At 39.3% G+C, this 20,081-nt stretch overlaps 1 protein-coding gene across 1 annotated transcript; it reads left to right on the top strand.

Moving 5' to 3' along the window:
• Nucleotides 1-7,072: 7,072 nt before the first annotated feature.
• pik3r5 (phosphoinositide-3-kinase, regulatory subunit 5) lies at nt 7,073-20,070 on the top strand. Its single transcript, XM_078793472.1, has 17 exons — nt 7,073-7,283; nt 9,222-9,337; nt 9,406-9,474; nt 10,873-11,011; nt 11,745-11,814; nt 11,940-12,114; nt 13,081-13,249; nt 13,334-13,402; nt 14,553-15,229; nt 16,130-16,255; nt 16,338-16,469; nt 16,549-16,642; nt 17,046-17,122; nt 18,057-18,150; nt 18,537-18,619; nt 18,742-18,857; nt 18,973-20,070. The coding sequence occupies exons 1-17, from the start codon at nt 7,184-7,186 to the stop codon at nt 19,121-19,123; spliced, it is 2,457 nt and encodes an 818-aa protein (XP_078649598.1). The 5' UTR covers nt 7,073-7,183; the 3' UTR covers nt 19,124-20,070.
• Nucleotides 20,071-20,081: the final 11 nt, after the last annotated feature.

The raw sequence follows: 20,081 nt of genomic DNA, 5'->3' as shown, positions 1-20,081 counted from the left end.
TATGTTTGTCTATTGTTTCAGAGAAGGGGAATTTACTGTTCTGCTAATACGGTAAGTGAAATACAAATAGGTACGTCAAGTCAGGTCACTCAGTTGCCTCTTCATTAAGTACATTTGCAGTAAACAATATGTGTATGGCTGTCACAGTACTTGCTCCATACAACATGCTATATACTGTAAACATTGCAATCATATCCGCAAACAGGTGACAACGGGTGATAATCGGAGAGGCATTCCATATAACATGAGAAAGTGGGAAGGAAAGCATGGCTTTCTTTGACCACATGTTCATTTATTCACTCGTATATTTCACAACACTGCTGCATCAGAACCAATGTTGTAATACCAGTAAGGAGCAAACTCAGCCGACATTAGAACCACGGGTGAGTTAACTGTGAACAACTGTACGGCAAGTGTAACACATTAATTTCACAACAACCATCATTTTAAAGTAGATAAAGCTGCTGGGGACTGACCTCTCATGATAGTTCAAATGCAGTTTTATGCAGATTTAAAAATAAAATCTACATCAGGAGGTTGCCTACAGCCACAGCTGTTAATGCCAGTTTGAGGCAGTTGGGTACACTGTGGTCATCTACCACCATGTATGTATTTAGTACAGTGTTTTACATGTGTGCTGCACGAGTGGTTTGCATGCAGGCCTCACAGCTAGACCCGTGTTCAATTCCACACTCGGCCATCTCTGTGTGGAGTTTGCATGTTCTCCCTGTGCAAAAACATGCTAGGTTAATTGGTGACTCCAAATTGTCCATAGGTATGAATGTGAGTGTGAATGGTTGTTTGTCTATATGTGCCCTGTGATTGGCTGGGGACCAGTCCAGGGTGTACCCCACCTCTCACCCTAAGACAGCTGGGATATGCTCCAGCACCCCCCGCGATCATCGTGAGGATAAGCGGTAGAAAATGAATGAATGAATGTTTTACATGTAAGACTGTCAGAAAATAGTGAACAAAGCCAAACAAAGAGGTGTGGGAATAGCATGAAAACAAACACTCCGAACAGATGACTTCCTGTCAAGAGGCCAACATCCCTTCAAAATCTACATGCGACCTCTCAAAAACACACACACAATGACAAAAACACACACACACCAGCAGCAGCAGCCTTCCTCATTGTGCTCATATGCACCTCGCTCATATGCTTCCTGTTTGTGAACCACCGTATGAGTGAAGTCAGCTCACAGAAGCACAAGCAGCTTGCAGGGCTGATTGTCACCACCGTGCTTGTTTGTCGTACGCATGATGGATGTTGGTCTGTCACACAGAAATGTCAGAGGCCACTGAATGGCACTGAGCTGGATACGCTTTGACTTGGAGGCTCTGGAGACAATGGAGGCTGGACAGTAGACTCAGGTAAGGATGGGAAATTTTGTTAAATATACGTATAATATATCTCTTACTGGGTGTAATATAGTGGAAATGGTACTCAGTCAAGGCTAAATAATCCTACATTGGAGAGGCATCTTGATATAAACCTTCATAGATGCCCATTGTTTGTCAATGACTGATTTTAGCCATTCGCAGGCATGTATTTGTTCACTGAAAAACTCTTAATGTCAACCAATTGGGAAGAAAAATCCTGGAGTGGAGTTTTGAGTTAACAAAATATATTGTTTTTATTAGTTTATTTATTATTATATTTATTATTATTTGTTATTATTATTTATTATTATTATTTATGTATATTTAATTTTATTATGTTATTGCTTGATATTAATTTTTATTATTTTATTTTTACTATTAAAAAGCCCATGTCGTCATGTTAATGAACTTGGAGAAACATTTTGAAAATACATTTACTAAAACATAAAATTGGATATGTATAATATTTGCATTGAAAATGCTTGCAATGAGAAAAATATATACTGAAAAAAATTATGAAAACTAACAAAAACTTTTGCAAAATCAAAAAAATACCCTCCTTTGTGATGGTAATAGTGCTCAGTTTTGATTGACCATATCAGAGAGATATTCATGTAATTAAATGTTTATTTTTATGGCTGCATTTGCACCTAAAAAGTGTCTTGATTTGAAATAAATGAAGAAGTCTATAAATGTATCGTGGGTGCATGCATGTCAGATGATGACAGCCTCTTCCTGTCCAGTCACAGGAAGGGAATTGTCAATTTTTCTTTGAAATTACTCAATCAGCAGCTGTTAAAATACGACTCCTTCTCAGATTAGTGGCTGTGTATGGTGTGTGTGTGTAATATAATGTGGATACTGGTTGTATTGTTTATGTTCTAATTCAATTTCCCCTTTGCAAACACAACAACTTTCACTCTAAAAGACTATAAAGCCTGTTCCCATACACATGTAAACACAGAACTGAGACTTGGCATACAATGAAGAATTAGGGTTCTCTAAGATCCCTGACGGATGAAGAGCCCTGTCTCAGTACTTTTGTCCATGTAGTGTACTTGATGTAACAGAAATGGTGTCAGTGTGCCGGTGCGCGAATGTTGCTTCCTGTTTATCACTTGATGGGTTTTCTGATATCAACAAACTGATATCTGCAGTAACCTTAAAGGAAAACATCCACAATCCTTGTGTGAAGCATGACCATGCGTGTCTTTGTCTTTTCTATGCATTCTAAAGCGAGATCTGCATATAAACCAAACAGTGGATACATTGTTATTGTAGCAGCTAACACAAAAATATTTTTTTTTGTCAGATTCATATGTAATTTACAGGTAAAATACTTTAAAAGGCTTACAATTAGCAAACTCTGTATACTTTATATAGTGCACACCCTATCTATTCACTAATGGCTGCCATCACAACGCACAAGTTATCCCATCCATCAGATATATAACTCAGTGTTTGTTTCAAGCTCCATGAATGAATGGAAACGCGGATGTGAATGGATGTCAGGCTCAATCAATCAATGGCAGGTGAAGAGGTGGGGGGGAGGGGGGAGTTGGCGTACTGTACTCCCACAATCCCATTCACACATATAGAGTCCTGCTTCCCCCTGTCTGTGGGAGTATATCTGAGAGTGGGATCACACCACAACAATAGAGAGGCACCTGCTTCCTCAGCTCAACATAGGAGGTTGTACTTCCTGTCAGGAAGCAGTTGGTAATGGGATCATCAGATGGGAAGAGATGCAGGAGGGAGTTAGGAAGCGGCGTGAGAAGGTCGGAGGTGCCATTCAGGTGGGTGCTAACTCAGGTGTGGAGGGTGAAAGAGGAAGTAAGTCCAGTGAATTTAGCTGGATATCAAACAGAACTATTGCAAAACACTGCAAAGTATATCCATAAATTGTTCTGTTATTGTGCGACCATAGCTTGTTGCTATCCGCAGCAACAACAAAAAAGTGGAAGTGACTGTTGATTGTGAGGGACATGCTACTGCTTACATCCTCTTATGAAACACCACACACTCATCACACATTTGCAACATTTTCTACGAAAAACAAGTATGATGACATTTTGGAGTGGGGCTAATGTTACTCTTAAAGTTTAAATCAGAGCACTTTTTCAATAATATCATACAAAAACTCAACAATGCATAAAAATGCTGACGACCATTATGTAGGGTCATCATCACAATAGAGTATATCATAATGCTGATATAAGACGTGGTATACAGATATACCCGCTAGTGGGTATATATGGGAATGATTGGGTGAGATTTTGCCAATGCCGGGGCATCATTGCAACATGTTTCCTTTTCCCTGTCATGATCTTGTTTAGTGATAATAAGCAGCATAATTTGAAAGACTTTAAACCCTGCAGCGGTGCAGCTAATATGTGGTTGTGTCCTAATCTTGTGACATCTCCTATACTATACTATTATGAAGATAGTCCATCATAAAGGCAATAAAAAGTTCACGAAACAAAAAAAAAAACATGGAAAGAAACCACCTTTCTTAGCATTGCTCTGATTGAGTGTAAACGCCTTATCCACTCACGTACACTATACATCAATAAATACCGTATTTTCTGGACTATAAGTCGCTCCGGAGTATAAGTCGCACCAGGTCAAAAAAGCACAATTAGGTAGAAAAAAACATACATAAGTCGCACTGGAGTATAAGTCGCATTTTTTGCGGGTAATTTATTTTACAAACTACTTGGCCAAAACAGACATTACGTTGTTTTGGAAGGCAAGTTCTAACATTAATAAAAGAATAGAGAACAGGCTGAATAGGTGTAAGATATGCTAACACAATGGTTATTCAGCTACACAAAAAATAAACATGAACAGAAAAGGTGTCCAGTGTTTATGTAACATAAATTTTTTTTTCATTTATAAGTCGCTCTGGAGTATAAGTCGCAGGAACAGCCAACCTATGAAAAAAAAGTGTGACTTATAGTCTGGAAAATACGGTAATAAAACAGATACAACAAACCATATAAAACTGTCTAACAACCAAACACTAATACTGATGCAACCAGGTGTAAAGGCGTTCTTCTTTTTGGTTATGATGGGTCGCAACCAACATTTAAGTGCAGACCACCACCTACCTACTAGAATGACGACATGGTACATAGTGCGTTCTGCACATGCCTAGTGACCACCCAGTACTCACAATCTTCCATCATGGAAAACACGCGACACACATGACAGTGTAAACACCTCCTTTCCGACTATACTACCAGATGAAGTGGATGATACTGAGAATGACATGGAGAGACACCCAAAGAGAGAGCAAGACCGAGAGAGAGACCGATGACGTGTGTGACAAAGGAATTATGATGCTGTTAAATTCTGACAGGGAAGACAATTCCCAAGAGAACGGCGATGAATGACTTTTCTGATAGTCGACTGTTATGTGTTACACGCACTATTTGTCACTGTTTAGCTAGCTGAAGTCCGGCACCTCTCTGAAAGGGGAACTGCACTTTTTTTTTAATTTTGCCCATCATTCACAATCCTTACATGAAACACAAACACATATTTATTTCCCTTTTCTGTGCATTATAACACAAGAAAATAAGTTAATTTCAGCTAGCTCACAGTGCGGTCATTGGGTGGCACCTATTTCGACTATGAATCCCTAACCTAGCCAGGGGTCAGCAACCTTTTTGGCTAAGGGAGCCATGAAGGCCACATATTTTAAAAAGTAGATCAGTGAGAGCCATATAACATTTTTTAAAACATTGAATACAACAAAATGTGTGCATTTTTATGTAAGACCAACAGTTTTAGATATAATGGGCTCTAATTTCGTAGATCATGATGTGTGGTCGTTATGAGCCAAAAAGTCAGTCGATGTTGATGGTCAATGCTATACCTCAGCTGCCACTGAAACGGGCAGATCACACACATCATTTTCAATTCTTCATAAACAAAAATAAGGCTGATTGTGTATGAAATTGACAATTTCTAAAAACAAAAACATTCTAAAAAGGTATGCTTAGCAGCATTTGACAGAATCATAATCATCAAATCAACCTCCTCTGAATCAACTCGTCCAATAGCCGATTATTCTAAGACTCCCTTACTCATAATAAATATGATTATGATACACGTTGCTGCTTTGTTTGGCCAAATGGATTAGTTTGTTATGTGCACCGAGACATTTTTGTTGCAATAACCAGAGTGTACAAAAACCTAGCAGTTTATTAGGTCAGGTAGAACGTTTTTCTGGGGGATTTTTGTTGGGTTTTTTTTACTCAATGGTCTGTTGACTCACCACATACTGAAACCATTCTGGTTGGGGACTTTAACCATCCTCTGTAAAGTTTAGGAGGGTGCACGGCGATTGAGTGGTTAGCACGCAGGCCACACAGCGAGGAGACCCTAGTTCAATTCCACCCTCGGCCATCTCTGTGTGGAGTTTGCATGTTCTCCCCGTGCATGCGTGGGTTTTCTCCAGGTACTCCGGTTTCCTCCCACATTCCAATTGGCGACTCCAAATTGTCCATAGGTATGAAGTGAGTGTGAATGGTTGTTTGTCTATATGTGCCCTGTGATTGGCTGGCGACCAGTCCAGGGTGTACCCCGCCTCTCGCCCGAAGACAGCTGGGATAGGCTCCAGCACCCCAGCGACCCGATCCATGTTGTTTAGTGTTGTGGAAAACGCAACTCAAGTTTCTTTTGTTGCAAACATAGCATTACCCATCTGTTCATATATTCTAAAATAGAACATCCTCTTTACAATAAAGGAAGTACTGTATTTGTTGTGCTCAAATGTGATGAGTCTTAAATAATCATGCCTTTACAATGATAACTAAAAGAGTGGATGAGATCGAAATCCACTGCCTGTGGATGCCGGAATTTTGTCGTTAAAGCATGCAGAAATAGTTTTGCACACCACAGCAAACTACAACCACAATAATAAACAGTGACTATATAATACAACTTTGATGCTAGATAATACAACTACGATAAGAGTGATGCTAATGATGAAATTACGTATGGTCATGATGACTGAGTTCATTGGTTCTTCAAAGCAAGCTCACAAAATAATTCCTTTGTATACACCAGACAAATAATTTATTGATTTGGTTGGATTAGTCACAAGGCAGGCAAAGAAGCTGGATTAGTTAGTTTGACTGGAAACTTGTCATGTTTTGTTTTTGCCCTCGATGCGGTTTACGGTGGTGTCATCATCATAAAGGTTGGGTGAGACAAAATGTGTCACTCAACACCTTGAAGCAAATGAAGGGACATCCCTGTTTGGGTATTAAAAACAGAAGCGAAACTGCTCGCCACACCTGGCAGTCAAATGAATTGATTTGTCTCAACTTTAGTTTCACACCCGCCTCTTTGTGCGGTAAGGCTGCAAAAACTGTTGTGATAATGATCAGAAACTCAATTCATACCATTTAGAAATATCATTTAAAATATACCTTAATATTGTGTATATATTCTCAAAAATCAAACATTTGAATATTAAATGAGAATTTGAAAACATCACAGTACACAACAGTGTGGCCAGACACTGCTGATTCACAACAAAATAAGTACATAGTGATGTTTTTTTGCATGTGACTTTTTAGGAACTATGGCAACAAAATAGCACGACAAGCAACAAAAAAACTTCCTCTTTTTCATTCTTTAATAGTCAATATGTTTTTAGAGGTTTGTGTGTTTGTGTGTCATGTAAGGAAGTAGATATTCCGCAGAAGTGATGAATGGGAAGGCGGTTGTTGACTTATTGACTTGTCATATTCAAATTTTTAATCATCCTCCACAGAATTGAGGCAACATGCAGCACACCTCCTGCACTGAGGACAGGATTCAGCATGCTCTGGACCGGTGTCTGGATGGGCTCAGGCAAAGCCCCACAGCAGCACACCAATGGGATGGTAAGACTCATCTTGGGGTTTTTTTTTTAAATCTTTTACACCACCAGTGCATTAAAGTAGGCTTAGAACAAAAACTGAGTCATTTTAGATCACCAGTGGCTGCATTGCTGCATTTTTTTTTTGCTTGTGGAGAACATAGTTGTGGTAACCTGGAAATCGAACATGCTTACCACATACAAAATCTTGAGACCTCCACCTTGGAAACATACCTGCCACTTTACCTTGTAATATTAGGGTCAATATGTAAAAATATTTTGAAATTATTAAAAAACATGTTTTTGCTATGACAAATTTGTCTCAAAATTATTTTTAAAATATATATAATAATTATAATAATGCAAATTATATATTCTTTCACATACTATATCAAAATATCTTTATTGATTTTTTAACTGTCTTAGAAGTGCACAAAATAGTGTAAAAATAAGTTAAACCGCCGCTCCCTAGTGCTGGCAGCACTCATGCAGCCCCAGACAACGAGGCTACCACCATCATGATTGACTGTATGCTAGACACAATTATCTTGGTGCTCACTGGTGTTCAGAAATCAGGAAAAAACAGAAAGAAACAAACAAATGCTGTAGAGTATGATTATAGATTATTAAAGATAGACTGAACACCAGTGCACTTGATATTGTAAGTGGCTGACCTGGAGGTGAATTTAGCCAGAACTGTCAGTGAGGGTGGGGGGTAGAGGAAGTTGTGTGGCACGGCAACAGAGAGGAAGTGGCGGCACTGACTGTGTGAACTGTGTGAGTGACTATCTCGATGAAAGAGCTTCTGTAGTTCAGGTGTGAAAAGAAGCTGAACCCATGAACGCATTTTAAAGGCAAAATGGGGTGTTGTAGTTTATGTCTGGTGATGGGTATTTGCAGGCATTCTAACATTAGAGTGACCTTTGTTTGTGGGACAAGTTCATTCATTCATTCATTTTCTACCGCTTATCCTCATGAGGGTCGCGGGGGTGCTGGAGCCTATCCCAGCTGTCTTCTGGCGAGAGGCGGGGTCCACCCTGGACTGGTCGCCAGCCAATCACAGGGCACATAAAGATAAACAACCATTCACACTCACATTCATACTATGTAGCATGTACGCCACACAGTCAGGAGATCGGGCAGACCTGGGACCAATTCCAACCTCGGCCATCTCTGTGTGGAGTTTGCATGTTCTCTCCGTGCATGCATGGGTTTTCTCCGGGTACTCCAGTTTCCTCCCACATTCCAAAAACATGCTAGGTTAATTGGCGACTCCAAATTGTCCATAGGTATGAATGTGAGTGTGAATGGTCGTACAATAGCCTGAGACAAAATCTCACCAGGGTCTTCAAACTTCAGTTTTACTTTGTGCCCGTCAAAACATACACACGCTACCCTTACCGGTAATAATACTGGTTTGCATGTTAGGTTTGGGCTGCACAGCGGGCGAGTGGTTAGCGTGCAGGCCTCACAGCTAGGACACCCAAGTTCAATTCCACCCTTGGCCATTGAATTTGCATGTTCTCATGGGTTTTCTCTGGGGACTCCAGTTTCCTCCCACATTCCAAAAACATGCTAGGTTAATTGGTGACTCCAAATTGTCCATAGGTATGAATGTGAGTGTGAATGGTTGTTTGTCTATATGTGCCCTGTGATTGGCTGGCGACCAGTCCAAAGACAGCTGGGATAGACTCCAGCATGCATGCGACCCTCGTGAGGATAAGCAGTATAGAAAATGCATGGATGGATGAAAGCCTTGTCGAGCGTGATCTCTGTGTGATTATCCATACCTTGGTCTGCTAAGGTGTGTTCAAGGAATCATCAAAATGAATAGATTCCTGAAGAGTCACCAACCTTTTTTTTTGACTCTTTTGGGAGGCATCTACTTCTTGGACCTAAAATGAAATAGAGCTTCTGCTACATAGGCCTCATTAATAATTGTACCTGTGTTGTTACTTTCCAGTGCTGATGTGCTCAGCGGGTCAGGCAATGAACCGTTGGAGTTTGGAGGAGCTGGTCAAAAGGGACCCGGAGAACTTCATCATCCTTTTGCAGCAAATCTTGAGAAAGACCAAAGAGGTGAGAGGAAACACACACGACACACAAGTGTATGGATGAACATTGACTCTGGCTGTCATTGCATTCAGGTACAGGAGAGGTGCCAGTATGAGCTGGTGGCTCCACTTGCCATCATGTTCACCTCCACGCTCTTGCAGGTACAAATCCTACACCACTTTGTCACTTTCACATTTATTGTGTCAGACATTTTCATCTATGTATTCCTCTTCTGCCTCACTTTTTGTCCGCTAACTCCTCGATTTCAAACAAACCCAATATCAAAATGTTAGGTCACTCAAGACAGGTTTGCTACCTATTCAACATTTTCAAAATATTACCACATTTAGTGTAATTCAATAATTTCTGTGAAAATGTTCTCAATAAAAATGAATGGGCAATTTAAATGGCGCCCTCTGTTGGTGAAAGACACTTAAAATATTCCACTTCTTTGTTGGCATGGCTTGGTTGATCAAGTACGTGCTTCCCAACTGTGGCAAATTAGTAAACATTGTATAGGTCAGATGTTAGAGTGCTTGTATCCACACCCAGAGATGGTTGGTTCAATTCCTGATTTGAACTCACATCACCTTCACACCTTTGCAAAGCGTTTCAGTTTCGCTTCAGCTTTTTATAATTCACACACAATGTCTGCTGACATTGCCTCATCTTTACTTACGTAAATATGGTAATGGTAATGGTTTAATTTCATTTATGCATCAGGTTACAATGGAATGCATCACATAATCAATTGACAAAATGAGTAGGAAGAAGCAAAGCTTATTGAATCCTCCCACTTCATTTACAATCAGTAACTGTTACATTTGTTCACTTCCTGCCTTTGTGATATAATTTTTAATTTGTTTTTTTTTTTATTTATTTCTTTATTATATTTTTCATGTCTTTTTTGTATTTTTTATTTTTTTAATTAGTTTTTTGTTATATATTTATTAGTTTTTGTATTTTTAAAACATTTTTAATTAATTTTTTTGACACATACCAAAATACGAGGTGATATGACCATATAATGACATAATGGGTACCATAGTAACCGTCAAAATAGTGATATATATAACACATGACTGGTTCAAGACTCTTCATCCTTGTATTTAGCAAACATCAACTGCTTGTATTGTTTCTAATATATAATATAAAATTCTTTGTATTGTTTTGTTTCGTTTTGCATTGTTTGAGTCCCTTACTCAATCCGTTCCACGTTCCATAGTTTGACTCCACATACTGAAATGCTATGGCTTTTTAACGTAGACCTAGCGTTTCAAATGTGTTTCAAATATAGCACCATGAGCTGGATCAGAGCTGCATAGATGTACTATATATATATATATAAAACCATAATTATTGATTAATTAAGTCATCATTATCTCAACTACCCAAGCACTAAGTCAACAACAAGTCCTCAAGGTATAATTACAACTCTCCTCCAAGTAGAAACATGCATGCATACATTTCTACCTCAACGTTTCTATTGACTGTCAGGCAGAAACTGTGAACTGCAGAAAAGAAACATGTTAGTTTAAACTTGTTTTAAATGCTTTCAGATGCCGTACTGTCCTCCAGAGATGGAGCTTCTAGAGAAAGCTATCAAAGTATTCCGTTGCTTCCTCACCTGGCCTGAGCCCTATTGTAGTGTGTGTCGAAACCTCCTCTCTACACTCCAGCAGGAGATCAAGGCTCCAGGTTTGTACTATACTTTCAATACATTTGATTTGTTTTCATGTAATCAGTAGAAAATGTCATGAGATGTTGAGATGACATCTAAGTGTACCTGGTGGATTATATCGTTTTCACCACAGTGATACGTATTGCACCCATCCACTACTGCAACTGCAGTTTCCTTGAAATGGATGATTTTCGTATTTTATTTCTATGATGAAATGTGTCGGATATCATTAAGAATATCAATCTCATTACAGTCATTCTATTCAAACACAAGAAGGGATTGTTCTGTTCTGCCTTAATAGTTTTTCATTCATTCATTTTCTACCACTTATCCTCACGAGGGTAGCAGGGTTGCTGGAGCCTATCCCACCTGTTTTTGGGCGAAAGGCGGGGTACACCCTGGACTGGTTGCCAGCCAATCACAGGGCACATATAGACAAACAACCATTCACACTCACATTCATACCTATGGACAATTTGGAGTGGCCAATTAACCTAGCATGTTTTTGGAATGTGGGAGGAAACGGGAGTCCCCGGAGAAAACCCACTCATGCACGGGAAGAACATGCAAACTCCACACAGAGATGGCCGAGGGTGGGATTGAATTCGGGTATCCTAGCTGTGAGGTCTGCTCGCTAACCACTCGAACATCGTGCAGCCCCCTTAATAGTTTTTGATTCCTAGAAATAAATTGGTAAAATTCATATCACACTGAATTAATTACATCATTTTTTAAATATCTTCCTCAAAGGGATTTCCTTTCAGAGACTGGTGAAAGAAGAACAGGACTTGGACTCCACCAGTCAGTCTACCAAAACAATGTACGTTCCATATACAGTTTGTTTTATTATTGCCTTTATGGTCATCAGTTTCTGCTTTTTACACTCTTTACACTATGATCGTAAAACAAACCCTGTATTCACTTCCACCGACGCCATCTTTGCAGGACGGTGCTGCTCATGAATCCAAGCGAGTTACCTTCTGACTTCCTCTGTGTGGCCGAGCAGCTCTGTTGCATTCAGCACTCAGAGAAAGAAACCTACATCACCCTGATCAAACACGCCTTCCAGTCCACGCTCGGTACTAAGTACCCGGTCTGCAGTATACATGCAGCCCTGCAGGTGTGTTGGGAGATGTGCAGGGAAATTATATGAGGGGGTATTCAGAAGCAGAATCAGAATCAGAATCAGAAAAGGGTTTATTGCCAGGTATGATCAAACATATACTAGGAATTTGTTTTGGTGAAGTAGGTGCAGACACATCTATTAAAAAAGAATGAAAAATACAAAATATACAGAATAAACAGTCTAAATATATGTACACAGTCTGTTTTTTGTTTGTTATTCCGGAAGTGCAGTCTGATTGTTTTTCCTAAAAGTGCAAACTGGGCGTTAATTTAACACATATAGTGAAAGTGTCAAAGTGGCAGGATGAGGCAGAGGTGGGATGTCAGGGGGGGTTCCGGGCCTTGTTGATGAGTATTGATTTGTGTTTAAATTTTGCACCGCCACCTCAAACTTTATATGCAGTAATGCACAGTAAAATTGACCTACAGTTATCTGGACTTTACAATGCTTGACAATGCTTTGTATTCCTATAAGTTATGTATGAAAATGAATGATAGTGCCTTAATCTTTATTGCCTGGATATTCTGAAATAGCATATTGACCCACATATAATAGAAAACAGTCTGAAAAACATGTATCGCTGTCTAGCTATTTACAGTGCCACCCAAAAGGGGGCGTCAAATGATGAGTTATATATAGAGCTTTTCTTCCTGTCACTCACACACGGTGGTGATCAATGACGCTGATCAGTCCACTGATGTTGAAAACAGGAATTTTTTTTAAAAGGTAAATTGTGTCTTTGAGTGCGTCTTAAAACAATCATAACACATTTTTAAAAAGAGGTCACAATAATGATCACGTTAGTTGAATACTTTGAATGGGGACACATTTTACTCAACACTCACTCAAATCATCATACTAAAGTCATTGATGTCAAAATCCAAGTCAGTCTTTTTTGGTATAGTCAAGTCTAAAGTCCTCAAAATGTACATTTAACCCTGTATGAATTTACCTACGCAGGGAAAAAGTGTGGATGAACTAGGGGAGATCTTCACTATGGTCAGTGGTGTCTCAGAGACAGCTGCAGCCATGAGTGATCCTCGGAAGGGACGCAGTCACATGATCCAAGAACTGGAAACACTAAGGGAAAGACTAAGCATCTTCTCTGCCAACAGAAGAAATTCAGATGGTACAACGACTTTGTTTATAGATAGTGGATAAGTGTTTTGCATTATGTACAGTATATGAATTGCCACTTTGTTCACCTTTTCAGGGATGCTCCAGACGTTACCGATCCCTACAGCCAGGTGTCACATGTTTCAATGGGATAAAGACAATTTTGGTAAATACAATCTTTCAAAATCCATCTCTTATTACAATAGAGCCTCAGGATTTGGATTTTTGGATTGGATTTGAATTTGGATTTGAATTTGGATTTGAATTTGGATTTGAATTTGGATTTGAATTTGGATTTGGATTTGGATTTGGATTTGGATTTGGATTTGGATTTGGATTTGAATTTGGATTTGAATTTGGATTTGAATTTGGATTTGAATTTGGATTTGGATTTGAATTTGGATTTCAAATCCCCTTTCCCAACCCAAGGGTCCTTGCTTCTATACCTCGACACGATTGAGGTATTGATTCAGGGTGCCATCGTCATCATATGTGCCAATTGCGGTGAAGGTCTGATCATGTGGAGCAGATTTAACATTTACAGTTTTGTGTTGAATCCTAAGACTGACCATTTACTGACCGTTTACGCCTTACACCTTACGCCTAACGCCTTACGCCTTACGCCTTACGCCTTACGCCTTACGCCTTACGCCTTACGCCTTACGCCTTGCGCCTTACGCCTTACGTCTTACGTCTTACGCCTTACCCACAGGCTAAAATGCTTTGTAATTTTGTCATCATCCATCTGTCCAATATCTGGGATTTGGGTTCGGACTCATTCGGTCCCTGTCAAATTACAACAACTGATATTTTCCTAAAATGTCTGATTCAATGAAAATGGACGACTTCCTGTTTGTTTGCGCATGGGTTCTTTGTACATTTGTACTTGACATCTCCACCAAATTTGGTGACAAATGGTAACAATACAGCATATGTCGTATTTATGTCTTAAATAACTTTTATTCTGTAATTATGAATATTATATTGGGTAATATGAGTGTAAAAGTGACTATATGGGTGTTATAATTGCTCTGATAATATTAAAAGCCATATTTAGAGGGTTGTAAACAGTTTTTCTATGCTCTAATTGCAAAATATTTGATTGATAAATAAGGAATCCTACCTGGCAGAATGTCAGTTATCGTGGTCAGGTGATAAACTGCAATAAACGAGTTTTAATGGAGCCTTCGAACCGCTTTTGCTCTGTATTTGGATTCTAACTGTTGACTTAAAACAATATCATGTCATGAAAAAGTTTAGTATTTGGTATCTTTGTTGATTATCCATGTAAATAATATAAATTTTGATGCCCGTAGATGTCCTAAATACCCTTTTGGAGGACGAGCCTGACACTATGACCACAAGCGGATGCACAAAAGAGGATGAGGATGAAGTGGACATAGAGGACGATGAGGGTCATGACACCTTGTCCCTAGCATCAGAGTCCTATGCTCCCTCCTTCAACTCTGGAGTCGACAGTGACTTTTTTGAAGACTCAGATGACTCCATAAGCTCGCCAAAGTCTGCCAGGTCTCCTGCTCGGCTAAGTCAGCACTTGTACCGACTCTTGCGGAAACCGAAAAGGTCCTTGTACCGAGCCAAAAGTTTAGGGAACACAGAGACCAAAGACTTTTTGGTGGTGCGAGAGATTCGGTCCAACTCGCTACCCCATCATGTGCAGTTACGTAGTCCCGAGCCCTTTTCGGGTCCACAGAATCAGACTGTCAGACAAGTGTGCTTCAGGAGGAGGCCTATCTTGAGCACAGATGAGGACAGTATGAATACTACGCTAAGGGTGGTGGTGTTTGGGGCTGATCATGTTGCTGGCAAGGTGGCGCGAGCCTATAATAGCCTGAGACAAAAGGAGAGCGCATGTCCAAATCTCACCAGGGTCTTCAAGCTTCAGTTTTACTTTGTGCCCGTCAAGAGGGACTCGGCAGCAGGACAAACTGATCTGAGCTCTCAGAGTCCAAAAGGAACCAGCCTGTTGAATGTAAGTAGAACATAAACATGACATGACTTCTGAAACACATACATACGTATGTTACCCTTACCGGTAATGATACCGGTTTGCATGTTGGGTTTGGGCTGCACAGTGGTCGAGTGGTAAACGTGCAGGCCTCACTCACAGCTAGGAGACCTGAGTTCAATTCCACCCTTGGCCATCTCTGTGTGGAATTTGCATGTTCTCATGGGTTTTCTCTGGGGACTCCGGTTTCCTCCCACATTCCAAAAACATGCTAGGTTAATTGGTGACTCCAAATTGTCCATAGGTATGAATGTGAGTGTGAATGGTTGTTTGTCTATATGTGCCCTGTGATTGGCTGGCGACCAGTCCAGGGTGTACCCCGCCTCTCGCCCGAAGACAGCTCGTGAGGATAAGCGGTAGAAAATGAATGAATGAATGAATGTTGGGTTTGTTGGGTTCTCACTGTCTCTGTGATCCAAAAACATCCAGGTTAAGGTCATTTGACAATCTAAATAGGCTGGTGGAAAATGATGGAATGAATGAATGTTTAAATGTCAAAGTTCTTCAACTACAAACTTGAAAAGAAGAATAAAAGAGTAAATGCTAATAGCTGGTATGCTGGAAATCATGTAAATAGTCCACAGTCCAATCCATTCTGAGGTCAAACATGACTGAATGTGTCGAGAAGGCATGATCTGTATAGTTTTTTTCTGGCCTTAATGGTTGCTCACAAAACCCTGTGACTTATTTTATAACTGTACATATACAGTACTAGAAAAATGCATTATTTAATCACAGCACCACGTCATTTGCTCATGTAAGAACAAGGAACATTGAACTCACATAATGCGTCATTCTGATTGTTGGGCTTTCAGACAACACGATTTTTATTTATATACCCCGTTGGTATTTTTTCCCTAACAGGATATTAGCCTGACTGGAACAGAAGACAGCACTAATGATATCGCTCATCTCCTTGGGATGTTGGATCCTTGGTACAAAAGAAACACTCTCAGCCTCCTGAACCTACCCACCAATGTCGTCTGTCAGGTATAGTCGACTTCTAACCAGCTTGATGCAGTACAGTACTCCAGTTACAGTCCAGTGATTAAGTTGTTGTATGCTTCCATAGCAAACCTCAAAGACAGAGTCAGACTCATATGACAGTTCATATGAACAGCGTCTGCCTATTCTCGCTGATTTGGTTCTGTACTATTGTCGTTACGCTGCAAGACCAGCTCTGATCCAGCTCTACCAAGCTGAGGTTTGAAAGAAACAAACACACAATCGCAATCTCATAAGGATGCACTCTGGGTATTTTAATCACAATCATCCTTTTGTAGTTGACGTTAGCCGGCGGAGAGAGGAGGACGGAGGTGTTTGTCCATTCCCTGGAGTTGGGTCACACTGCTGGAACTCGGGCAATCAAGGCTATGGGTGAGCATCACCCAGTTAAAAACAAATACCCAATGACTCCCATGTTGTGGTATACATGATCACTTTTACTGATGTTAACATTGAACAATAGGAGCATATAGAAAAAAAAAACATTGCCGGGCTGTGCACTGGCAATCAACAATGGAGGCTGCCTGTAAATTTGGCGCTCAAACAAATGCAACAAATACAATTATAACAATATTTATCTAATAGCATGACAAAAAAATTAAATACAGCATTTTCACCAGATATTGTGGTTATTTATAGACAATATGCATCCTTCTTTCCAGATCACTACAGATTATTTGTCAATGCTGTTATTGTGATGTTAATACTACTTAATAATACTATTGTGACTACTGTTTAATTGAATGTAACAGTCTATTTACCGTATCTCTTATAGGCACTGCGAGCAAACGGTTTGGTATCGATGGTGACCGAGAAGCTGTGCCTCTGCAGGTTGATGTCATGTATAACAGGGTAAGTTTTGGTTTAATACTATATGTCATTGTCAGATACAGTGGTGTGAAAGTGTTTGCCTCCTTCCTGATTTAAATATGAGTCAATGACAACACAACTGAACACAAAATGCAGTTTTTATTCTGAAGGGATAAGAAAAATGTGTGAAAAAGTGATTGCCCTCTAAACCTAATAACTGGTTAACAGCAACAACTGCAATCAAATGTTTGAGATGCCATGTAATGAGTCTCTGACAGTGATGTGGAGTCATTTTGGCCACTCATCTTGCAGAATTGTAATTGAGCCACATTGGAGGATTTTCCAGCATGGGCCGCCTTTTTAAGGTCATGCCACAGCATCTGAATAGCATTCAGGTCAGGACTTTGGCGAGGCCATTCCAAAGTCTTAATATTGTTTTTCTTCAGCCATTCAGATGTGGACTTGCTGGTGTGTTTTGGATCTAGTCCTGCTGTAGAACCCAAGTTGGTTTCAGCTTGAGGTCACAAAAAATGGCCTGACATTCTCTTTCAGAATTTTTTATTAGACAGCGGCATTCAAGGTTGAATTTATTACAGTAAGTTAAGTCTTCCAGGTCCTGACGCAGCAAAACAGCCCCAGACCAACACACTACCACCACCATATTTTACTGTTGGTATGTTTTTTTCATGTGGGCTTACTTTTATGCCAGATGTAATGGGACACATCTTCCAAAATGTTCAACTTTTGTCTCGTCAGACTAGAGTTTTTTAATCTGAAATATTTAAGTGTGATCAACATGCCAAAAAATACAAAATCGGGAAGGAAGCAAGCACTTTTTCACACTCCAGTATCATTTTATATAAACTAGTATATACTGCACATCAATCACAAGTTTCTACAGTTTGTAACAGAAGATATGTATGGTATCGTTTCATTTCACTTTCCAAATAATAACTGTTGTTGTTGTGGTGCTCAGGTTGTGATTAGTGGGAGAAGACAATGGAAAAGAGAAACTAAATTGTGCACTTCCATGACCTTAACCAAAGCTTGCAAGAATCCTGAGGAGTTAGGTAGGTTCTATGCAGTATATGTGCTTTATGGTTAATATTTTTACACAATTTCATCTTTTATGGACAAAGAAGCCCAACATACAGTATAGAAGGCTGTATAGCGTGATAGATTGTGATTACTCTGAGCCAAGTAACTTTGCAACCAAAATAAATAAAAACAAATATTTTGCTACAAAAACATGTTTTTTCTGCAAAGATTCTAAATACTCCCCGAAACATATACATGTCTATAAAAATAATAATATTTAATAATATAATTTAATACTTTTTTCAAGACCTGTAATGTCCAATTTTGGTTAATTTTTTTTCTCATTTTAAGGTATTTAAATGTGTGTTGAATTTCTAAAAATATTCCAAATGTGTGCTTATATATGTATTCTTGGCAGACTCACAGTTAGAGTGCTTGCAGCTCAGCATGACAGAGGTTCTGAAGAGGCAGAGTGGGAAAAGCAAGAAAGGCTACAACATGGTGAGTTTTTGTGCCCCCTAAGCTACAGTATAAAACTCACAGTAACAAAAATCCACCGCACAGGAAAGATCTCACCTTCATTTAATCTGAGTCAAATCTCCGTATCCTTTCTCTTTTTGTAGCAGCTGAGTCTGACAGAGGTGAAAGTGGACAAAGTGCAGATCAGCGGAGCTGCAGACACAACCTTTGCTGTATGTCTGGACCAAGATGAGAAGAAGATACTGCAAAGTGTTGTTAGGTAAGAAGGACGCACAGGATATGGATGTTTGCAGATAAGAACTAAAAAAAAAGGAACACATTGCATGGACACAAGTATTACAAATGCTGCCATTCTCTTTCTTTGTGCTGTTCAGGTGTGACATCTCTGTGTGCTCCAAACCTGATAGCTCCTCAGACTGGAGGCAGAGACGAGCCGAGATGTCAGCCCAAATTCAGCCTCTGCATCCGACCTTCTGCACCCTCCTCTGTCTGCCCATAGTGACATTCAGTGGAGCTTTACCTTAAGCCTTGTCTCCTCTGCGTTGAAAATAAAGGACTGAACTGGACTGTTTGAGATACTACAGCAAATATCATGACATCAAGACGACGCCTAACAACTGATCATCAGTACCTTGGCTTTCCAAGACTGCAAACAGGATGTTCTCAGAGTTGCAGGATGTCCATCAACAGTGAATATTATTGTTAGAAGTGCAGATTTCACCCAAAAGACGAATATAACTAGCTTTTTGTGATTAATGTATATAAATCTATTTGCAAAACAGTAGCTATGCACTTGAATAAACTGTGTGGTGAACATACAGATATCTGAAAATGGACACTATGGAAACAATGTCAAGTTAATATAGTGATCAAATATTGTCTTGTTTGTATGACAATGCTCCATGCATGTGTTGTATTTTTTGATGAGTGTGTTGACAAAATGAGGGCATTGAGTGTATATATGTATATGAGCAACAGAGAGCGCTGTTGTCACAAATTTACATAATGGCTGAGGCAATAATGATCGTTTTTGTTATGGTTATATTGTTTAAATACAACTTTTTGTTATTTTTTTTACATTATGTCAGACGTGGTAGCGTTTGATGAAACCACATTTTGATACACGTCTTTGTTTTTATGTTTATATATAAACCTATTGGTGCACTTTCTGTTTAAGACTAAAACAGTTTTTGCTTGTTAATGAAAATGTTTTGCACTGCATAAAATCCTCTAGGAATGAGAAACTATAACTATTGTTGAAATAAAAGGTACTTAATTATCTCCAAAAAGTGGGAAAGTTGTTTTAGAATTGTTTGTGATTAATCCAAATAATTAATAGTCAAAGGTCATGTATGATGTGCCCATATTTATACATTGTGTGAAATATTAAAACAAACTCGTACTTTTTTTTTCTTGAATCGAGTTGTAGTTTAGCTAGCAGGGTTAAATAAACGGAGCGATCTGATTGGTTACCATTGTGTCA

This window comes from Doryrhamphus excisus, linkage group LG9 (genome assembly GCF_037039965.1).
Source record: "Doryrhamphus excisus strain RoL-2023G ecotype Guam linkage group LG9, RoL_Dexc_Guam_v1.1, whole genome shotgun sequence".
Taxonomy (NCBI): Eukaryota; Metazoa; Chordata; class Actinopteri; order Syngnathiformes; family Syngnathidae; genus Doryrhamphus; species Doryrhamphus excisus.
Note: the sequence above shows the minus strand (reverse complement) of the source record. Positions and strands in the feature narration are given on the sequence as shown.

Excerpts from the sequence above, each read along its gene's own strand:
- pik3r5 (XM_078793472.1), top strand. The coding sequence starts at position 7,184 with ATGCAGCACACCTCCTGCACTGAGGACAGGATTCAGCATGCTCTGGAC. Across the intron at positions 7,284-9,221 it reads AGCAGCACACCAATGGGATG|TGCTGATGTGCTCAGCGGGT; the intron begins GTAAGACTCATC and ends GTTACTTTCCAG. Across the intron at positions 16,256-16,337 it reads CCACCAATGTCGTCTGTCAG|CAAACCTCAAAGACAGAGTC; the intron begins GTATAGTCGACT and ends ATGCTTCCATAG.